Genomic DNA, 24,880 nt, shown 5'->3' on the forward strand with positions numbered 1-24,880 from the left:
CCATTTAGAAAGAAATAGCATTTAAAAGCAACTGATATGACTGGATTATTCATTTCATGTGAGTGCACCTGATTTTATATATATGATTGAAAATTACAACTCATTTCTTTAGGAGTGAATTTTTATTTAATGCTTTAACTGTCTGAAGTATGATTGTAAACCTGTTTAACGTTTACATGCACTCACTGAGCACTTTGTTAGGAACAGCTGTACATCAACATATTCATGTGATTATCTTATCAACCAATCGTGTGGCAGCAGTGCAATCATACAATCATGCAGACACGGGTTAGGAGCTTCAGTTCTTTTCACATCAACCATCAGAATGGGGGGAAAATGTGATCTCAGTGATTTGGACTGTGGCATGATTGTTGGTGCCTGACGGGCTGGTTTGAGTATTTCTATAACTGCTGATGTCCTGGGATTTTCACACACAACAGTTTCTAGTTTACTCTGAATGGTGCCAAAAACAAAAAACAACCAGTGAGTGGAAGTTCTGCGGACGGAAATACATTATTGATGAGAGAGGTCAACGGAGAATGGCCAGACTGGTTCAAGCTGGCAGAAAGGATACAGTAACTCAGATAAACACTCTGTAGAATATCATCTCCGAATGCACAACACGTCGAACCTTGAGGTGGATGGACCACAACAGCAAAAGATCACGTAGGAACTTTATTATGATCATAGTGTTCCCAATAAAGTGCTCAGTGAGTCTATATAGTATGCTAGTAACACCTGATTGTGTCAGTTAATTTCCACATTTCTTCTCCACCAAAGCATCAAGCACAATTCACTCTAATGGGGTTTCGTTCGACAAATCAGTGTCTGAATCGTTCTCGTTCACTTGTATTGTTTCATTGGTGAATGATCACTGGACTAATCAGTTAAGAAATGAAAAATGAATAAAAATATCCACAACTATTTGGAAAGCCACTGAAAGTATTGAAACTGTCAATCAGAATTTTACTTTTTATTAGTTTAGAATACAGAACAAATGTGGAAGAAAAACAATGATAGCAAAAATAATACGCTGGCATACTTTCGACGTAAACATACACACATTCACATATTAGAGAAGAATTTTGATGTTCAGTTTACAAAAAATGACAAAGCACTTATGTAAATGTGAAATACATGGGAGGCTAAATCAGAAGTGTTCAAAAGGTCAGTCAATTCTTACTGGAACATGAAACATGTATAAAAACACTGCTATTACACAACAATAACAACAAAGCAACATATCATGCATAATGTGTTAGATTTGGTCATTTCTTTGTTTATTTTTATGAAAGGATACTTTATTTTTTATTCGGCTACATCAACTACTAGAATTTCTTGGACAGGAGAGCCAAGAGGGGGAGACACACATAGATGAGAAAAGAATGTTTTTGAGCAATGTAAAAACAGTAACGTAATTCTCAAAGTGATATTCGAGCTACCTTAAAGCCAAAATGAACAACAGTGGTGTTAGTCTGACTAAAATACAGTACAGATCATTTTTGTTGTAAAGTTTCAACAGAACAACTAATCAATAAACTAACATGTGAATATTGCAAAAGTTGGAAGTGTGTGACTGAACTACAGTTTAAAACCTTTCTGAGAAACCTTTCCGTTTAATTAGTTTACAATCATGCTGAATCAGCTGTGTCTACAGTAACACTGTTGGCTTTTTTGTTTTGTTTTGACCAAACATTTGCAAAAAAGTATCTTTACAGCTCTAAGATGTAGAAGCGTTTCTGCTGTATACAATGAGAAGGCTCTAGTTAAGGATCCTCTAAAGCCTTGGTGCACATAATACTATTTTACTTGCTAGTAGACAATTTTTTTAAAAAGCTGTAGCTACAATGCCTTATCATAGACTCATTACAGAATGTCTATGTAAAGATTACAACAGGCTTAAGGACCGATGTGCCTTTTCTTTGGAAAAACGTAATCATTAAATCTATCTACAATTGTGCAAATCACTAAATACCTCTGGCAAAATGTGTTATGTTCTTAAAACAATGGAATGGAAAACAGTTGCAGAAAATGTTTGATCTTCAGTTGATACAGGCTATGATAATCAATGCAAACATATTCCATTGTATCATCACATATTTTGTTCAATACCTCTGTGGTCAAATTACTGGCAAACAGTTCCATAAATGAAGCATGCATGCATAACAAATAGCATTGCTTCCCCCTTTTCCTCCAATTGTTTTGGCTTCTTTTACATTTATGTCCTCAAGCCTTTCTAAAAACTAAAAAGTATGTTTGGGAAAAGCCCTATTGAAAGTGCATGGACTGCTGTGGATTTACAGACTTTATGTGTCCCCTCAGTAGTTAGCTGTGATACAATTTATGGATGTTTTTTTAAAAGGCATGCTGGGAGTCATATGGCTCATTGAACCAAGACTGCAGTGCAGTACATTACTTCTGCACTGACTCAGGGAGAATTAGGTCTAAAAAGCTAATGAATTCCACCCTAAAATTACTTCTACACCACCACACTTAATACACAGCATATTAAATAATCTAGGGGTGAAATTGTGTCATATGCTCAACATTCAGCAAATATGAAGAAAAGATGGAGGCACTACTATTATGCTCACACATATCAAGCCCTATCAAGACAGAGAACATGGTTTGGAGGGTAAGTATGGGCTCTGCTCTAAATAAGACCATCCAGAAAAGGGAAGCCAGCAGAGCTTTGTAGAACAAAAGCAAGAAAATGGGAAGCCAAAAAGATATAGAGAGGAATATAAAACACAAAGCCATGTTGCAAATACATTATCAAAGCTGTGCCAAATTTGTCTCTTAAATTTGGTTTAGGTTTCTGGCATGTTTCCACCAATCACTGCTTGGCCTGCTTGGCTCGTTGTGTGTGGCACTTCATGCACAGAATTCTGCCATCCAATGGGTAGCAGCCATCAGCATCTGCCTCTATGGAAAGGTGGCGAGCACAATCCTGCAATGAAAAAGAGTGACAATTTGTTATTTTAAAGCAAGTTTTTTTTTAATGATTCTTCTGCTTACTACTATGTTGCTAGAACATCAAATAAATGAATAAAGAAAGAAAGTCTCTTCACACCTCACATCTGTAGCACTTCAGGTGAAAGTTCTTCTCTAAAGCAACAACCCTGACTGTCTCTTCACTTCCAGGGTCGGGAACAATTGGCTCATTGCAGCTCACGCAAAGAGGAGAAAAACGGCTGAGAGACAGTAAGATAAGAAACCGAATGAAAATGAGTGCATTAAAAGATGCAAGACAGACAATATATTTCTCTTTGATGAATTTGAGGTAGTATTAAAGGAATATTTCCACCCCAAATTATAATTCTGTCATCATTTACTAACCTACATATTGTTCAAAACCAGTTTGCCTTTTATTTTGACATTTTGGAGCCCAATAGACCAATCACCATATCATTATATTAAGTATATGGAAATGAGTGGGTAGTATATTCATTGATATTTCTCCTTTTGTGTACAGAAGTCATATGGGTTTGCAACATCATGAGGGTGATCAAATGATGACAGAATATTCATTTATGGGTGAACTATACAGTAAATGGGATAATTAGTTAAAAGGATAATTAAGTGCTGTGATTCAGTGGTCTATGAGGGGTGCGGTGGCTCACCGATGGTAATCTTTGACACAATAGGGATTATTATCATCATCAGTGATGAATGGAGCGCCCTCCAGGGAGCAGCTACAGGTAGTGCAGCGGAAACAGTGGGCATGGAAACACTGTCCCACTGCCTTCAGGACACGATCTGCGATTCGCTCCCCGCAGCGAGCACACACAGACAAAGAGTTCTGGAAACAAACATTCAGGAAAAAAATAAATCACTTTATTAAATCAATGTTTTGTCTTGTTTTCCAGTAAAAACATCTAAACATCCTCACCATCCTTAAAACTCTATAAACTATTAAGGCTTAATTTCAGTGTACATTGTCCTGTGGCACTGACAGTTTTTTTTTTTTTTTTTTTTTTAAATGTTGTCAGTACCACAGAACAAAATAAATTATCAAAAAGTATAACAATATTAATAATAAAACAATTGAATACATAAAACGTATTATATTTCATGTGTATTTCAAGATGTTTCTCTCACCGTGTAGCAGTCCTCACACTCAGGCGAGCCGTCACGGTCGTAGAACTGCATGCCCTGTAGGGGGCGCCGGCAGGTAATGCAGCAGAAACAATCGGAGTGGAAGAGTTTATCCATTGCTCTGACTGCGGGCTGAGATCTGGACAGACCCTCTCCACATTTACCACACACCTCTGAAAGTGAAAAAGTTTTATATTATAAGAGACAAATTGGACAATTAATGAAAGTGTATTACTGTGTAGGAAGCACTTTAGTCTCCTTGGTAATAATTGTGTTACTAATGAGGACACTGTTGTGCTTAAGAGCTCCTCACAAATGCTAAGCCCCGCCTTAAAACGATGATAACTGTTGCCAGAGTGTTTACATGCATTATTATAATAATTTTTTTGCCTTGATTCAGTCTCCAGAGTTTTAAATCACATTACGAAATAACTTAATCACTTTAAAGAAAAATGGTAGATACAAATAATACATTAGCATTTTTGATTTTAACTGTGGTTAAAAGACTTTTGCATTTTGTTCTACAACACAATTTACACACGGTCATTCCTCAAATGTGAATTATGAATCCATTATTAAGTGAAAATCCATGCACACCAATACGCTGATACACTCAAAAAACTAATTGAAACAATCTTTAACAAAAATAAAAGGGGTGAAAAAAAACTACATTTTTAAAGATTTATTCATTTAATTTAATGGGATTTTAAAATAAAATTGAAATGCATAAATAAAAAATAAAAAAAGAGGCTCAAATATTTTTTGTGTGACTACCAAGAATCAGCATATTGATGCTGATCGTTTTTTGCTTGAGCCGTTTATGACCATAGCATGACAAAGGAAAGCCCTTTAAGGCATATACATGACCTTACACATAGTTTGGTTAAGCCATAATCAGCGCAAGACTCTGTTTGTAAGAGCATTCACAGTGTGCTTTAAAAACACAAGTTGCTTCATAAAGACTCCAATGGTTGTCTGATTCGTTTGGCATGTCAACATCCTTGTGGTAGTTATAGTCCTTATTTAGCCACTTATGGTTATAAAACTCACATATGATTGTAATTTATGTTGTAGAACAAAACACAAATGTCTCTTCAAGGAATGTTAACAAACCTTTTTTCCTCAAAAAACAAAACCTATTGCAAATTCCTGAGGGAATCCATGGCAAATCAGCCTTCTGGGTTGGCCTACAACTTAAACAGCACAATGGACACATGCAAAATCGATACTGACAAAGACATCAACAGACTTCCAGACAAGGGAGAAGTAAACTGCTATTATGTTTTGAAACCAATAATAAACTGAGATAGAGAGTCAATATCAACCAGAACACCTACACCCAGGCAGATAAAGCGAGTGGGAGACAGACTGAGGCAGAGAAGTCTGGCACCATCACACAGTCAATATTTATTACAGCTTGTCAGCTGTACATTAAACATGTGCCATATGGAAGCCAGTGAGGCTGAAATTTAGTTTCAAAATAAAGATAGAAGTCAGAAATCAATGCAAAATATATTTTATATATCAAGTTTCAAAAGGAATGCAAAGAAAAGTGAAATATTAAGGGTGTGGTAGTATGTACACAAGGTGGAGAGGTTATAGTCAAGTGAGTGTGAGGTGTATGTGTGCATACCTGTAGAAGGACAGGTGATAACGGTGTGTGTGTGTGTGTGTGTGTGTGTGTGTGTTATATGCACCTGTAGCAGGAGAGATAATCAAAGGTGGATGTTTGTCCATGTCTTTGATGAAGTCCTTGGTCATTTTCTCCAGCTCTTCTACTTCCCTCATGGTGAGAGGAGCTCCACCAGGTCCTGAACCTGAATTAGACGCCTAACAAACATAGATTTGCCTTTTATAGAAAGTGACTTTTGAATGAATACTCCAAAATATTCCATTAAAATTAACAATGACTACTACTTTAGACTTAGTAATTTCAAACTTAAATCCTGTATTAATTTAGTTTTTGTAACATTTATACTCAAATGTTACTAATCTTAAATTTCTTAAGTCTGAAAATGTCCAATTGTTTTACAAATGTTCAGCAATAATCATCTTACTACAATAACAGCACAGACCTTGTTGAAACATTTACTTATGAATTGTGATTGGGAATCTATTGTACAATTTATATCTGCTTTAAAAGGCCCTTTTACACCAAATGTGAAATTGTGCTAAAATTCCTTGACGCAATGAATATTCTGAATAGAAACAATGGGTTCTTAAGGAGCCTTTCACACTGGAAGTGTTCATTCACACAACAACAAAGCAAGAATTCTTATTTCTTTAAATTTCCGTTTTTTTTTCTTGACCACCAATTAAATGCCCCCGTCAATAAAATATTAACTTTGGATGACGTTTCAGAAACTGTTGCAATTTTTTTTTTTTTTTACTGGTGCTAAAGCTAAGGATGCATATTTTATTTGCATCAAATGTCTCAAGAATAAAATCCTCTTGTCTCTTATGGGTTCTTACAGTATTAAATGTAAATTATAGGATAGGGCCACATTGCTGTGTTGCACTACACTACACAGTGAAGATGTGTTGATTCTTGTGTACAGCTGACAGAAAACAAGACGTATGCTAAATGACAACAACAAAGTGGTTATGAAGAATCATTAAGCAGAACCAAAGTTAAAACCTAAGCTTAACTAAATCTTTAAAGAAATAGTTCACCCCAAAATGAATATTCAGTCATAATTTACTCACCATCATGTGGTTCCAAACCCATATGACTTTGTCTTTTGTTTGAACATTAAAGGAGAATATCCCAGTCCATCCTTTTTAATCTTTAAACAAGACCCGAAAGCATCATAAAAGTATATATAAAAAAACTTTTTCAGTGAAAATCTTGACCTCCGTTGTTTGTTTATGAGAGAAGCTTGTTCAAAGTGGTACTTAAAAACGTTCATTATAATTCATTATAATAATCAATATAATCACATGGACCTCTTTTATGAGATGTTTGGTTCCTTTTTTAAGATTTAAAGTGAGTCACAATTAACTGCCATTGTATTGAAAAGATGAACCACAATATTCATTAAAAATGACCCCTTTGTGTTCTGCAGAAGAAAAAGTCAAAAGGGTTTAGAACGACATGAGGGTTAAGTAAATTATGGCAGAATTTTTATTTCTGGGTGAACTATCCCCTAAACATTGTTTATTTGCTGCAATGCAAGCACTATTATTGCCTTCTGGAAATGCAAATTAATTTTTTATTTTGATAATTGTTTTGCTTTTTATCTTTTCTCATTTATATTAATGCATCAAGTTACAATCTAAAGCACACCCACCTTTGGTGGAACAGTTTTTCCTGTTGGCCTGTTGAAAGATGTCTTTGGCTGAGGTGCAGCTGGAGGAGGAGGAGCAACATTTTTCTGGCTGCCAATGGGAGATGTTACAGTGTGATTGAAAGCAGGAGGAGCAACAGGGGCAGGAGGAGCAACAGTAGGAGCAACAGGGGCAGGAGGAGCAACAGGGGCAGGAGGAGCAACAGGGGCAGGAGCAGCAACAGGAGGAGCAACAGGAGCAGCAGGAGGAGGTGGTGGGAATGAACTTTGGGCAGGTGTTTTAACGGCATGATTAAAACCTCTTGCAACTCCAGACGGTGCAGGACTCACTGTTTTAAAATTTGAATTCGGCTGAATGGGAGTAAAACTGGTTTTAGGAGCAACAGCTGGGCCTTTAGCCAATGACTGTGAAGGGGCGGGGGCAGAGAGTGGACTTGGATTGGCATGTCGGAATGTTGTACGGGCACGTAGCTCCTCAGACCAGGGGGCAGGGGGAGGCCGATCCTGCAGCTCAGGAGGGGGCAGAAAGGAAAGGCTGGGCTTGGGGGCAGTTGGTGGTGGTGCCACTGGCTTTGGCGCTGGTGAAACTTGGCTACGTGACTAAACAAACAAACAAACAAACAGAGAAATGTGTCACACATCTGATGGTAAAAAGGAACTAAACAGGCTTACAACATCACTAAATTGTAGCATCAGTGTGTTGCAAAATTAGGATTATGGAAAATTACTGTTCTTTCGTACATTATCACTTCCTCTATCCTTCAGATAGGATTATCATGGAAACTTAAGTTAAAAACAAAATGCGTTGTTAAAGGGTTATTCATCCAACAATTATTTAATCATTTACTCCCACTCATGTGGTTTCAAACCTTTCATGGAACTCAAATGGAGGTGTTTAGCAGAATGTTGACATTGCTCTTTTCCATACAATGAAAGTGTACAGTAAGCAGGGGCTGTAAAGCTCCAAAAAAAGCACCATTAAAATACTTTAAAAGTAAACTATTCGAGTTGAGCACTATATTTCAAGTCTTCTGAGCCATACATAAAGCTACTGTATGGCTTCAGAAGACTTGGAATATTGAGTCATACAGACTACATTTGTGGTACTTTGTGGTCTCTTTGATCACTGTATGCTTTCATAATATAGAAAGAGCATTCTGCTAAACTTTTCTTGTTGTTTTCCACTGAAGAATGAAAGTTGTGTTTGGAACGACATAAGAGTGAGTGATGTGGGTGAACTATCCCTTTAAGGCTCATTAAAGAGAAATAATTTAATCCTAAAGGTCAAAGGATTCATGTTGTGGTTAAAGGTTGTGTGTTGCGTTTACCTTTGGATTGAAAGGCCCACTAGTCTCCATCTCCGATAACATATCAGTCAAAGAGCCCAGCTGCCTGTCAAAACTTGTCTGTTTCTCAAGCAGCCTCTACAAACAGAGAATGAAATACAGATTGGAGAGGAGGGTGAGAGAAATGAAGCAATGAGACAAAATAAGTGTGGAGTGAGAGGATGTGGTTTACGAGAGGAAAGATGACAACAGAGGGTGAATCAGACCTGAAATCAAATGTTGTGTGAAGAGCAAGAACATTCGAATATGAGGCAATAAAAGGGTGGAATAGAGATAAAGCAATAAAAATAGAAAATAAATGGAATAATATGGAACAGAAAATAAAAATGTATAAAAGGTATACTGTGTGTATAGACTGGACCCATTCACTTCCATTGTAAGTGCCACTGTAATTACAATATTTGCTTTTATTTAAAAAAAAAAAAAAAAAAAACTTTTCGTTATAAATCAACATTATGCCACAAAACCTGACCACTGACATTAACTTGAATTAAACCCGGAACATTTTATACATTTTTTAGGTTGTGTAATTTTAACAAAACTTTCTCGTTTATAATGCCCACAGGAAAATTTTTGAAGATGTGTTTTTTGACTTTTATAACATCTACAGTATGTTAAAATCCTAAACTAAACTATCCTTTCAAATCTATCCTAATTTCATACTTAGGACTACTGCAACCAAGTCATTCGTAACGACTCAAGCTCGTCTTGTTTTGAGTCGGCGACTGATCTGGGATGAGAAAGTCTCAGATCTCACGACAAACAGTCTTGTTGTGTGCGCACTCCTACACCAAGGCTAGTTCCAGATGCTACGACAGATTATAAAAACAGCTTGGTCTCTAGACATCTTTTCGTCAGGTGTGCGTACTGTCCATACGAGCGAGAGATGACAATGAGCCAAAGCCAATGAAAAATAGAGAAAGAGCAGGAGGAGAGCAAATGTATTGGGAAGCAGGAGACAAAAAATTATAGAGTGTGTGAATGAGTTTTTTTAATAATTTTAAGATACATTTTGAGCAATCATTTTGAAATGGGATGACACTAAAAACAGCTGTAAAGGGGTGCAACATTTTTTGAGATTTGTGTACTTCAAACACATTCAGACATTGGGCTCATATGCCACGGCAGTGGAGCGCCGCCTGATAAAACAAGAGTTTAAACTTGTGGAATTTAAGGGAAATAACATTTTAAAAACTAATGCCTGTTCACTCAATTCTTCAGTGTCTAATATGAACAAAGAAACAAAGATATGAGAAGCTTGCACATTAAAAGCTTAGTTACATTTACTACACTAAAATAACTCAGAATTCTGCTCTAAACTTCATGTTTGCGTATAATTAACTCTTTCCCCGTCAGCGTTTTAAAAAAAAGTTGCCAGCCACCGCCAGGGTTTTTGACGATTTTCGCTAAATTTTAATGGCCCGCAGAATATTTTCTTCCATGAATATATGAAGATGCTATATATCAAAATAAAGATCTGAGCCTCTGCTTTTAGGCAAAAAAAACGATTTTATTTTATCTTCATATGTTCTTTTTTATTGCCACTTGAACAGAGGTAGGTTTTGTCAAAAACAACATTTCGGACAAAAAGCTGAGAAAAAGGCATTTTTATCAAACAAGTGCTTTAGTATTAGTATGGTGTTCCACTTCACGTTTGAGACGATCGCAGTCTGTTTCTTTGATCAAAGAGTTGCGTACTCTTTCAAAACATGCGTGCGGGTCTTCCTTACCGTATACCACCTAAAACACGGATACCCGGAAAATTTCGTGTTTGGCGGGGAAGCGTTTTCCATAAAACCCAGAAAATTCCGTGTTTGGCAGGGAAAGAGTTAAGAGAATGTGTCCCTTTTTTAACCCTCACTTTTTGCGGAATTATTTATTGACATAATGATTGTAAAGAAGTTCGATGGAAAGGAGGAGGCGAGAACCGGCTTGGCAATATAAATAATAGTTAATGATAAACTTAAAAAGACACAAACACACACATGACGGACATGTCTGTAAACTATCTCTCTCTATCATCACGCCACAGTCTGCCATCTGCCTTTATCCCTCTCAGAGGCTTAATTAGCCTGATAAGGGAGCGGGTGTGTATAATCACAACCCGGCCCCACCCTCTGCCCTGCCACAATGATTCACTGAGCACTTCATTAGGAACACCTACTTATTCATGTGATTATCTATTCAACTAATCGTGTGGCAGCAGTGCATAAAATCATTCAGATATGGTCAGGAGCTTCAGTTAATGTTCAAATCAACCATCAGAATGGGGAAAAAATGTGATCCGTAATTTTGACTGTGGCATGATTGTTGGTGTCAGACGGGCTGGTTTGAGTATTTCTGTAACTGCTGATCTCCTGGGATTTTCACGCACAACAGTCTCTAGAATTTAAAAAACATCCAGTGAGCAGCAGTTCTGCGGAAGGAAACGCCTTGATGATGAGAGAGGTCAGCGGAGAATGGCCAAACTGGTTTAAGCTGAGAGGAAGGCTACAGTAACTCGTATGACCTCTCTGTACAATTGTAATGAGCAGAATAGCATCTCAGAATGCATATGTCGAACACTGAGGCTCGATGGGCTACAACCGCAAAAGACCACATCGGGCAATTTATTAGGACCGTTGTGTTCCCTATAAAGTGACTGTATGTCCTCATGAAATCAGAGACTCTCTCCTCGAAATCCAAACACAGGTGGCCAAGAGACGACAAGATGTGACAGTGATGTGTCACACTTGCGATAGGATCACCCAAAACACATCTTAATACCAGATGTACACAGGGCCTCAGTTGGGGACGAATGGTAGTGTAGTTGATACATCCAGTCCACGATCAGTTGTGTAGTGCGAGCACCAGCACGATGAAAACAAGACTGAGTTGCAGAGCGCAGACTGCAAGTCGTGTGGTGTGTGCTTTGTTTACTGATAAGTGTAAACACTGTGGATCTGTGGTACGATCAAAACATTGGTCTTTTGTTTGAGGATCATGACCACCCAACATAGAAAAATTGTCTCAACCAATGGCGTGAATTTAGGGTGGAACTATCGGTTTGCCCAACCACCGGTAAACTGGGGGAGTTGATCAGAAAACCTGTTTGAAAACAGTCACCATTTAGTAATTCTGTTTGGTGACGCTAGTGATGCAGAAATTACACATAACAGTACAACAAACTGAACTTTTATTCCTCGCAATCTCTTTTTCATTATGTAAAAATTAAATATGGCATTTACCCAGACTATGTCCACTAACACTGCCTGACAGTATGCATGAATGATCACACGCCATTCAAAGTTTTAGAGAAAATTTGAAGAAAATGTTGCAGAATAAAAAGATGTGCAATGGTTTCGTGCTGTAGTTTAATTGCTTACAGTAGACACAGTGGGTCTGTTTGACTGAACGAGGCCATGCAAGTATGATGATCTAGCCCAACTAATGTACATCATACACACCACACTATCCATAAATGGAGCCAGGGCTTATATGGACATGTCAGCAGCCAGCACACATAACTGGGTCAAAAAGGAGATCAGATTTATGGCTACAAACTGCTCAAATATGACTTTCCCATGTCCTCTCTTTTCCCACAAAGGGAGACAGAGGTATAAACTAGGATTACTTAATACTTTAAAATCTTAAATAGCCTATCAGGCCATAACATGTCAGGGTGGAATTGTCTAGGAATTAAGAATGGGTAATGCAGTGATGAAATTGTGGGAATAGAACACATTCTGACAACATTTACTCACCCCTTAATGTCATTTCAAACCCTAAGATGATATTGTCACAGAATGAGCACTAATATTTTTCTGTCGAGTTTTAGAAATTACACGCACTAAAAAAGTATCCCTAGCATTCTGGACATTATGCTAAATATCTTCTTCTATGTTCCATGGAATAAATAAAGTTTTAAGAGTTTGGAACAAAATGAGGGTGAATAAATGTTGACAGAATTAACTTTTCCTGTGAAGATTTGCCAAGGCTGGAATCAAACTAGATTAAATTCAATATCTGGAGGCTTACCTGAGAGTTGCCACCCGCACCAGTCACAGGAAGAGGAGGTGGTGGTGGGGGAGGCGGGAAGGGGGCAGAATGTACGGAAGATAACTCCTCAGGAGGTGCAGGCAGGGGGAGGTCTTCTGCGACGGGGGGTGGGGCTGGGAATGCAGGCGGAACATCAGATGCAGGGGGTGTGATTTGGCATTCCAGAGGGGGCGCTGGGAGCTCGGCATCATCCAGCGGAGGTGGAGGGGTGGGAAGTCTAATGAACGACAGTGAAATTCATTACATTCGCACTACTTAACAATGATAAAAACACAATCCTTTCTGCATTGTCTATTCACCTGAATACAAAGCATGAAAGCATAGCTTTTGTATATACTGTACAAATATTAGTATACGTTATTGCTTCTCTCACATCTAACTCTTGGGACCCTAAGAATTGGAATTAGAAGGACAATATAGCTTCCGAATACAAAACAATGCAATGCAATACTCGGAGTAAGATTCAACAGCTTACACCCTGCAAAACGCTTTCAACACTTGGCTTGAGTGGTTTCTTGTTTTCTCTTGTGTATCTCTAACAGTAATGTTAGACTCTGTTGCCAAGCATGTGTTGCAATGCAAGACTAAAAGGAGAGGATTACTACAATTGCGCAAGATGTAACAGTAACTGCAAAAATAAACAAAGCTCAAGTCTAAAAAACAGGTAAAAAAACCCAAGCTTTTGAGATGGTAAACCAAAGAAAATGTGGTTAGTTGTTTTGGTTAAAAAGAATATGGTCTATAATACCCATTCTCCAAGAAAGGGTGCCGATGCCAGTTCCCGATCTCATCTGCATCACTAGTCTGTTTAGACTGATGCAAAACAAAACTACAACTAGTATCTAAACTTTCAGTGGAAAAAAATGGCAACATGTTTATAAGTTCACACCTAGTTAACTTTCAAGGAAACAGTTTAATAATTGAAAAAGAGTTAAAGGAATTTGTCTTACCCTCACAAACAGCTGAAGGGGGCGGGGGCATCTCTCCAACTCGCCCAATCACGCCTGTGCTTACAACTGACGAGTGCTGCGATTGGGTGATCTGTCCTTTGGGCCGTGGTGGTGCGACTGACGCAAACTTTTTGGGTTGGTTGTAGAAGGAAGGGCCGGTGACTTTGAGGGACACAGAGGAAGTTACCACAAAGGGTTTACTGCTGCTAGAGTCAGCCATCTTAATCTGAAAATAATAGACAATATGTGGGGGAAAAAGTAAACATGACATTCATGAGCCAATAAAAGAAAAAACGCATCAGTGTTACAGTAATGTTCAATCAGTGATCTGCTGCTTTGGTGTCTGGAGCTGCTTTGTGCGTGTGGAATCGGTACTCTTGAGAGCTGTCCTGTATGTTGATTAGTCAAACATCTGGCATGTTGCAAGTGCTGTTATTATTGGTTAACGAAAACTAAACGTTAAATTGAAATACTAATAAAATGTGAAAAACTTACTCTAAACTAAACAAAAAAACATGTAGTTTCATTACTCCAAATTGTATTTTACTTAAAATAATATAAAATTATCTGCTTCATTTCAAGAAGATGATGCCACAAGAACGCAATACTAATTGCTGGCCCAGAGATATTTTAAACCAGTTAAACATATATATGATATCAGTTAAAGGAAACAAATTGGCAACTGTAAATTGCCAACTATAACTTAAAAATAAAAAATACAAATAAAATATACTGAAAAACAAAACTTTTAAATATTTAAACTGAACAAACAAGTCAAACTAAAACTAAGAAAAACTGACAGGGAAAAAAAAAAACAAAAAAAAACACTTCCAATATTTCTAAAATGTATTAAATGGTGGTTGTTTTTAAACAGCCTGAACTTGAGCAGGAAATGGTTCAATGTTTGCAGAGTTATTCAATAACTTTTGGCTGGAAATTAAGTTAATAAGTTAAAAAGCATTATTGAGTGATGCTGAACAGGTGCGGTTCTGTTCCTCTTTCGAGTGTACTGTAATTACACAGAAGTAAATACGGCATGGTGCATAATTCTGTTTTCTTGTAAACACTGAAGTTCTGGTTTTGCAAGCATGAACAAGCCATGAATAGCACATTGTCCAACCAGACTGGAACTAAAGGAGTTCTAGTACCCTAGGATCAGACACATTATACACATTACCTCCCATCAGACATTTTTGCATCAGCTCAAGAGTGTTTACCTTCTTTTGTTAAGTATGTTGCTTCAGCAGTGTGGGAGACCCGGTGTTTAAAATCCCACCTTTAAAAACCAGGAAGCAATCGTGTTTGCAGAATCAGTGACTAGCCCTATTCAGAGGCTGAATTATCTCTTCCAACTTTAAATGTATACTTCACTGATGTTTAGGTTTGGGGGTACATCCTGAGCAGCTCACACGTGCAACTCCACTTGCCGCTTTGGCCACTGGAGTGCACAGTTTTGTATTTCGATAAACACACCATTTTTAGCTAAATAAAAATACGGTTTCCAATCTCACTTTGAGATCAGACGGTTTTGTTACCTATTTGACTGGTTTCAAATCCACATTTTGTTTGACTTCGTTTCATTTCCAGAAAAAAGTCTCACTCTCTGAACCCAACAGACACTATTCCCTTTCATTATATGAACAATTTTAAAAAGAGATTCTTCAAATTTCTCCTTTTTTTGTTCCACAGGAAAAAGAAAGCCATACGTATTTAGAGCATTATGAATAAATAATGCCCGATTTTCATTTTTGGTTGAACTAATCCTTTAGATAATGTCCAAACAGGACACAGACAGTGAGTGCCACAAAGATTGACAGTCAACTTGAGGATATAATTTCAGTTTTGAATGTGTGTGCATTCAAGTGAGCTGACCAAACTGTAGTTTTCCTTTTTTAGGCCATAGGTATGGTCAACTGAGCTCGAGCTAAAAACAGTTGAAGTTCTTTAAACATTGTGGATGTGATATTCCTCATGAACGCAATCATGGCACGAGTTATGCACAAATATTTACTTCAAGCATGTTTGCCATTAAAAGATGGCATTACCTCACTCTCCTCCTCCTCCTCTTTCTGCTGCAGCTGAGCCAAGTGTCATTTGACCCTATGACTGAGTCATAACTTTTCTTCCACTGTAATTCTCATAATACAGACAGCGATCCATATCAAAGACTCCTACTTTTGAAAGTAGTTATTATGGATGATGGTAAACCATTTAAATACATCAAATTGTCTAAGCCAATCAGCTCTCGCCTTAAACGTTAACTTTCTAGGGAGATGTAAAAAAAGCATTTTGTGATCATGGGAAGAAAATTCTTCTGTTTCTGGCATTCCCAATGGGAGCTAAGTGTGAGTTATTCTAGCCTGATTACCTTATTATATTCTGTCAAAGCAATGTTATAGTTTGTTAAAGTCAATAGCCAGTGAAGAACAAAAGGTAAGATCCAAAAAAGAGAGGAAGGGTGACATGCTTTGTATGGTATCCAATTCACATGTAGTTTCATGCATCTAAAAATTAATTTACATCTTTTCATTCAGCCCACTGCAATTCTATCAACCTCAACCCGAGCGGAGCCTAATAAACAGCTTTTATTAGGTTCCTGATATGATTGGAGTCTTCATATCTTGTGATTAGTCATGATTGTACACGTTTCAAAATGGCAATTTAATACTTTAGGAGTAAAACTTTTTTTTTTAAGGAGTAAAAAATTACTGAGTGCACATTTAATAAGCCGCCATGCCTTAAACATCATAAACTGATTAAGCATAAACCGATCATCCACTTCCTGATTTTGTTGCATGTTAACACCTTTACCATCGGTCTTACAGGCTTATCTAATGTGCTGTGCACTTACCTGTTTATATTTTTATGTCAAAAGTAGAGAATCATCCAATTTTCAAATCTCACATAAACATGATTTTCTTGCATTTTATATGCTTTTTGTTGTTAACAGCATATTGGTGTGCACTCACTGTCATATTGCCCAGCCCTTGTCTAAACTCAATGGTGAATGGCATGAGCACAAGAAATTCAGTTCACACAAAAATGTCTAAAACATCTTGATCACCTGACAGGAGGTAAAAGATAAATTCTGCATTGCCTTCATGGTTCATTTTGGATGTAACCGTAACAGCTAAAGATGCTTTGATGTGGCCCACAAAACCATCTCCATATAAGAGAAGCTCTTAACGGATTCTGTATTACCAAAAGTGGAAGCACACAGTTTTTGAAGGCAAAAACAGAGAGAGTGAAAGAAGGGTTTAAGACTATTTTTAGTTCCCAGTTGAGCGTGCTGTGAAAGGTAGTCACATGTAAAGTGCAAATTCTTCACTTTTTTACTCTGGTTCAGCTGTGGAGTTTAATAATGTACAAGTGTATGCTCTGATAAAATATTCACACAGGACAAGCCATAAATCTTCTTTATTCCTTTCATGGTCTCCATCTCCATATTAATACAAGCTTGTGAGAACTTATATTGAACTTGCATGCAATGTCCCATGTAAGCCGTTTCAGACTGATCTCACAGTGAAATCGGAAACAGTAGGTTTCATGCTAAAATAGGTCTACTAAATTATCGAAAAACTAACCCAGTAGCCAAAGCGATAAGTGTTGCTGGAACTCTCGGAAACAACATGCTAACTTCCTGTGAGATCATGTTGGCTGTTTCCACCAACTGATCTTCAGCAGAGAACACATTGCTACTAAAGAGAACAAGCGATTACTTATTTTTGAGTGTTTCCATTGTCACAAAATGGAAAGGATGACCATATCCCTAATTCTGGGTTCCTTTTAGCCAAGTGCACCAAAGAAATCAAAAGACCTACAAGTTGGTCACATTTCCTATTAGTTTTGGTGCTTGTACAAACACATATCCATCCTTCTTTAGCTATCAATGTGTTTGGGGGGAAATTAATTCTGGTCAGTGGTTTCCTTTATTTCTAACTGAAAGCTATGCAGGATGTTCCCTCCTTGCTGAGGCCACCAGCTGCCAGTTAAGCTGCTGTATCAGGTCTCTCTGTTCAGCCAGAGCTATTTTGGGTACATTGCTGGATTCTATGATAATGTGAATAAGGAAGACAATACAATACAATAGTGAAAGGAGAGCCTTCCCATGAAAAACAGTCTTACTGTGACACAATGCAATCCAAACCAGTCTAAACACATACCCAGGAAATACATGTTCATGGTCTGTGACTTTCATTATTCACTATTTTAAAGAAATACACTGTAAAAAAAAGCATGTGAACCGAAGTATATGTACAACTCAAATTCCAAAAAAAGTTGGGACAGTATGAAAAATGTGCCAATTAGGGTTGTACTTATTTGGCTCAAGTAAATTGAATTCGGAATAGTTCACTTTACTTGAGCCAAATAATTATATTTACTTGATTTTTAAGGCACTTTTTTTGTTTTTTTAGCAAAGCCAACTTATTATTACTTATTTTAAAATGTTATTCCTTCGGAAAAAAATCTGTGATCATTTACGTATCCTCACGTGTTCTATAACCAAACGACTTTCTGCCATTGAATACAAATGGAAAAGTCTTGAAGAATGAAGTGGTTGCGCTTTCCATACAATTATTCCATGGCACTGGAGCTTTCAAACTTAAATAATTATTCAAAAGCACCATTAAAGTATCATAACAATTATCCATCTGACGTGTGCCCTAAAGTCTCCTGAAGCAATCCAATACCTTTTTAAAGAGCAGATGGAAATGTAAGTTGTTCTAAGATAGTCATACGGGGTTGGTACAACATCAGGGTGGATAGATAATGAATTTGAATTTTTGGGGTTAACTATTCCTTTAATTAGAATTCGTGCATTTGGAGCAGATTTTCAGAAGAATAGCTCCAGCAAAGAATTAGGTCTGACCAAACTAACACCTTACTGTAAAAGTGTGTGTGCCATGAAAAGAGAAACAGCTGCAATATAAAGATTCCAAAGGCCTTACTCATGCATCTGCATTTCCTCATTTAATCAGAATGAGTATGAGATATAAGGATTTTTTTTCCCTATGGAAAGGAGAAGCAGTTAATTTGAGGGATCCTGAACACAGACTACATACAGATGGACACCAGATAGCGGCTTATTATGAGGAAGTGGTGTTCCCATTTACATGCATTGTATAAGCACCATTCCCTTTACTCCCATGTACAAGCAGCTCGGATAGTAAGCAGCTTTCTCCTCAGCAATGTAATTTCCCTGCGATGCTTGAGTCAATAACAAACATGGCATACGAGGAAGACTTTGTTATTTTCTTTGCTGTTGCTTCGATTTATTTCCAGATATTCCAGAGTTGTTGCTGTGTTTGATCTCTTAACTTACTATCGTAACCGGCATTGGAATTGCGCTTCAATGGAGGGATTTTCCTCTTCCTTCAAAGGCATTAAGCCGCATTTTTTGGGAGAAACCTGGGTATGTTAAACTGCTTCTCTTAATATCTTAAGCAGCATAGAGAAAAAAAAGTGTTCTAGTTTACATGATATTTCAGATGCTGCATTTTGCAAAAACCCTGGAATGGACAGTTTTCTTAAGTGTATGTAAACGTGGTCACGGATCTAAATTTGCCTCTGGCTCCACGAGGCCTCCTTGTGCAACCTTGATGGACAATGTGGCCTGTACAGTTTTCAAACTCCCTGAAAACTGCAGTTGTCAAGCCCCTCTTGAAAAAGAGCAATCTGGATAAGACCATACTAAGCAACTATAGACCGATCTCAAATCTTCCTTTCATAGGCAAGATCATTGAAAAAGTTGTCTTCAATCAGCTGAACAAGTTCTTGAACTCAAATGGATACTTTGACAATTTTCAATCTGGTTTCCGATCGCATCACAGCACAGAGACAGCGCTCATAAAGATAATAAACAATAATAAACAAAGGTGAATGCATACCTTGACGCTAGGGGTCAAACAACTAAAAATCAAGTCAGGAATCTTGGTGTGTCTCTAAGAGTCATACCTTAGTTTCAGTAGTCATGTCAAAGCAATAACAAAATCAGCATACTATCATCTGAAAAATATTGCAAGAATTAGATGCTTTGTTTCCAGTCAAGACCTAGAGAAACTTGTGCATGCTTTCATCACCAGCAGGGTGGATTATTGTAATGGACTCCTCACTGGCCTTCCCAAAAAGACCATAAGACAGTTGCAGCTCTGAATATAAACCCAACAGATCACTCAGATCATTAGGATCACATCAGCTAGAAATACCAAGGGTTCACTCTAAGCAAGGAGAGTCTGCTTTTAGCTATTATGCCAGCCGCAGCTGGAACCAGCTTCCAGAAGAGATCAGATGTGCTTCTACAGTAGTCACATTCAAATCCAGACTCAAAACACATCTGTTTAGCTGTGCATTTACTGAATGAGCACTGTGCCACTGTGTGTCCGACTGGTTGTACTGTATTTTACTTCATTTTATATTCTAAACTGTTTCAATTATTCTTATTTATTTTCTTCTATGTAAAGCACTTTGAATTACCATTGTGTATGAAATGTGCTATATAAATAAACTTGCCTTGCCTTGCCAATGTTGCCCTGAATGGGGAACTAGCTGAAGATAAGTGCATGAGCCATGCACATTTGTCAAAATTCAACCTTCAACAGACAAAAAGGAATGGGACATATTGCAAATTGCAGTGAGAAAAGAATCAATGTGATGACAGCATAGACTGCCAATAGTGAAGGTCAAACAGATCACCCATAGACCAATACAAATGCGTCATAATTCATCTCTGGCTTCCTATGGCTGTAAACTGGCATTTTATTTCTGCGCTGCAGTTTTCTGGCTTCCTCCACTGATGGCAGTTTCTCAGCTCAAACACATCTCAGGGTAGCTGTTATTAACACATAATGTAGATAAGCAGTTATAACTACACAAAGACTATTGTAGGAGTGTGAATAAAGTGTAGTGTTGATCTTATTTAAGATCAGTTGTAGTTTTAAGAAAATGAAACAGTATTGAAAGCAACAGCTCTTCTCACATAAGAGATTTTTGCGTACTTAAGCAATGACAAAAGGTGAGCTGTCAGCTTCCACTGCCAGACATTACTATATAGCCTGTTATAAAAAGTGTTGTCAGTTATGACATCATTGATCATACAATAACTATCACAATACCTGGTTAGAATGACTAAAATGTGAGTAATTTCCTTTCCTGGATCCAACATAAGAACAAAACATACAAAGCCACTCGGTTGGTATTTGGAACATTGACAACTCAACGCAGCGGGATACTATTTTTTTGGGTGACTGGTGAGAAACAATAGACACATCCATGACCTGTCTGGGACATGCTTGGCATACATCCCATAAAACAGAATGTTCCCATAATCCCAACTCGTATCATTCTTGGAATGTTCATTTATGTTTTTTGTCTTATAATAACCATAACATTCCCAGAACGTCACAGGGATCAGGTAAGCGTCAGTATGCATAATACACATGGGGTGAAGGGGGTCATAATACGGGTCATTACATCACAGAGTTTCAATGTGTTTCAATTGATGTGTGGTCACAGAATTGAGCCGGAACTATCCGTTTAAAAAATATATTAAAAGAGGGACCTCATTTTACATTACAAAGTTGTGTTTCACTGAATATGCATATTTTATACAGAGCCAAGCCATAGTTTTTCCAGCATGATCAGTTAAATCAGTGGTTCCCAATCTTGTTCTTGGAGGCCCCCCATCACTACACATTTTGTATATCTCCCTAATCAAACACACCTGATTCATCACATCCGCTCCTTAGCTGAGACTCAAAGACCTGAATTGGGTGTGTCAGAAAAGGAGATATACAAAATAAGTTAAATGATACACTCTCTCATTCCAGTCCAAAGTCTATCAAGGCAGGGAATATATTCTTATTGAACTGATCAATTCAAAACACTCTGGTGTAGCCTAAAGACCAACAAACCCAATTGTCATATTTAGGGACTGCATTTATCATTATAATATTCTTATCTTACACGATGACTAGACATGACATTCTTCATACTTGAACTTACACACACACACATATATATATACATACGTAAAGCTGGTCCTGGTGTTTGCATATTAACGCCAGTGCACTGCAAGCTAAAACAAGTTGCTTTCACCTTATATGGATATCTGAGATAAAGAGATAAAGCTATGTGAATCCGATCCTAGTTGATGGTTTAAAGCAAACTCCCACCCTGAATCTAAATGTGGAGGATACAGATTTGTTTCCTTATGGTTTACATTAGACATGTTAATGAGTGTGATATACAGTTAATGCACCACCCCTCTCACTTTAAATGTATATACACAAAACTATATAATAAATAAATTCTTCACTGACGACAGATGTTCCAAAAGCTGTCATAAAATGTGATCAGATCCTTTGCCAGCCATACAACCATAATTATGATATACAAGAATACAAACCAACGTGTACGCGTAAAGTACTGATAGCATCACTGCTGCGGAGTGACCAGCCGCTGCTTTATTGGCGTAATAGAAAAGGGGAAATAAAGACACTTACTGCTCGGTGTTCCAAGAGAGGTGCAGATGCCAGCAACACTAAACAGATTTTCTAATGCAAACACAACGTCTAATTACAATCACTAGTGTTTTGGATAAATTCCCCACTTTAAAGATGGTTATTTTCTCATTTATATCGCGTTATGTCGCTGTCTTGGTGTTAAGCACCATTCTTTTAACACAAGCCTGCTCTCGTAGTGCTGCTCTCGAGTGAATCTGCCCGCATGAACTTTTCCTAATGTACCTTCTAAACATACTTCCGGTTCGCGCTTCCGCATCCCCCTTATCGCTGGAGGAGGGACCAATCTGCGGCCAATGATGACTACAATTTTGATAGACTTCTAATTATATGCAGCTAACTCTAAGAATGTTCAAAGAAGTGCTCACAAGCAACCCAAAGTTTTAAACATACATTCACCGTCAAGCATGGTTACTTTCATGCGTAATTGACAAATAACATGGGCACGAACTTGGCCATTTCTTATATGTTTGTAATATTTTTTGTCAACTATAAGCTTGTCAACGGTCTTGTGTGTTAAAATATGACTTTATTTTTTATATTTAATTTTTCATATATCAAAGAGTTGATGCAACAAATTTAGAACAGGATTAATTACTTTTACACTGAAATTTCATGAGACAAAACTGTCAACACTGAGATACACATAACAAATAAGATACACATACATCATTTTCAGGCACTTTTTGAGTATAAATAGATGCACAATTTACATAATTTCAATAGTACACACAAATTATAATAGCCAAATCATACTATATATGCGTTGAACTCGCTATAGTTTACAACCACTTTGCTTCTTCAGTGCAACTAGCAGTGTCAACAACTAGCAGTGTCAAATGTAAATCAAGTCAGTCTCTGACACTTCAGCACCACCTTGAGTAAGAAATACCATACACTGTGTATTCTCCATTGTCACACAGAAAATCAACACAATATAGCAGTCATTTGTATGAATATAATACTCGTTTGTCTTGTAATAAACAAAGAAATAGATATCCTTCGAGAGTAAGCTTATATAGATGTAAAAATCATAATATGTTTTATGAAAGCACACACACAAAAAAAAAAAGTAATAAAAAAACACTTACATATCTCAGATCTTTAATGACCATAAACACTTTTGGCAGTTATAAATTATATATATAATTTTTCTCAAGACAGCTATACTGTTCCTCTGCCTCATTTAGAAAAATGATATATCTTTTAAAAGCATTATCAGATTTAAAAAAAAAAAAAAAAAAAAAAACATTTTTATGCATCATAAACATGAGGATATCTGATCGGTTTTTAAACAGCACCACCTATAATTCAAAAGATAATCCACATTTATGTGCTGACTAACCTTGCAGTGTCCCTTTGCTATCAGTCTAACTTGTTAACTGAGTGTCTCAGTGTGTTAAAGCACTGATTTATAGTTTTAAGGGTTGTGTGTTTGAATCCCCACCTCGACAAATCATGCAGTTGTTACAGAGATCTTTGTATTTTAAATGTGGTCATTCATTGGTCATGCTTTTAAATGTTTGCTGGGCTTTTCTCCAATACATTTTCATTTTCATTTTGTTGTAAAGATACAAGAAAATGAAGTTGATCATAGTGACTATGATGATTGGCTGTGATTGCTCTATGCTTGATAGATGCACATCAATGTTGTGGTTCTGTGGTCCAGTGGACTGTGCAGTGACCTGTTAAATAAAAAGTTGTAGGTTCAAATCCATCCTGAGGTGATGTGTAAAGTTGTGTGTGTTTGTTCTTTATGTCAGATGTGATCTTTGGTTTGTGGTTAATGATTCCCATTTCGGTGCTTGGCCCCGTGCTTGCAGCTATATTTATTCTTATTTTTTATTTCTTGTTCTTTACTGATTTTAGAATAGATTTTATGTGTCTTGTATCTATGTAAAGTTCTTTGAGTTGCCATTGTGTATGAAATGTGCTATATAAATAAACTTGCCTTGCCATTAAATGGATGTGTCATTATTCAGGTATGTTGATATAAATAAATTGACTATAAATGGTAAACATTTCAGAAGACACTGTTTCATGAAATAGAGCTTGCGTAGGAAGATGCGTCTGCGTTCACGTACTTGTGAAGAGTATGTTTTTGTAGCACAGCGTTGCCACGAGGGGCGCAATAGCAATATTTGTGTGAACGTCCACTTCTACGGTGAGTTTTCTCTTTCAAGCCAATTACTGTCATGGTGCAACAGTTTGAAGAAATTATTGCTGAATAAAGTACATCATTTTTAAAAACAGTACCGAGGTTTGTTCCTGCTACGAAATTGTAACACATGTTAAGCATGTTTAACCGGACCATGCGTTGGCAATGCCGTTGCCAAGCGCTCGCATCTGCGTTCACGTACTTTCAAAGAGTATGTTTCGGCCTTTAGATTCAGTGTCAGAATATTGAGATATTAATCAGAATTATGAGACACTAAGTTGTAATTTTGTGATAAAAAGTCTAAATTATTAGATAGTAAATCATGATTATGAAATAAAAATCATAAATATGATCTGAAAAGTCAAAATTATTAGATTAGTATCTCATAATTATCATTTACAGTCTCATAATTGGGATTTTTAATCTCTATTTTTGTGACCCAACTAGGTGCAACATTACGCCTTATCCAATTTTTGTAAGTGGC

The 24,880-nt window shown here is 37.1% G+C and overlaps 1 protein-coding gene across 1 annotated transcript; it reads right to left on the reverse strand.

The window, feature by feature from the left end:
* Positions 1-943: 943 nt before the first annotated feature.
* On the reverse strand, positions 944-22,451 carry zyx (zyxin). Its single transcript, XM_052144130.1, is given in 10 exon segments — positions 944-2,950; positions 3,074-3,194; positions 3,624-3,802; positions 4,102-4,271; positions 5,796-5,928; positions 7,389-7,985; positions 8,714-8,809; positions 12,749-13,020; positions 13,726-13,945; positions 22,221-22,451. Coding segments are annotated over 9 exon segments (1,896 nt in total). The 5' UTR covers positions 13,940-13,945; positions 22,221-22,451; the 3' UTR covers positions 944-2,836.
* Between the last annotated feature and the right edge of the window lie 2,429 nt (positions 22,452-24,880).

The sequence above is a fragment of the Xyrauchen texanus genome, chromosome 15 (genome assembly GCF_025860055.1).
Source record: "Xyrauchen texanus isolate HMW12.3.18 chromosome 15, RBS_HiC_50CHRs, whole genome shotgun sequence".
NCBI classification, from domain to species: domain Eukaryota; kingdom Metazoa; phylum Chordata; class Actinopteri; order Cypriniformes; family Catostomidae; genus Xyrauchen; species Xyrauchen texanus.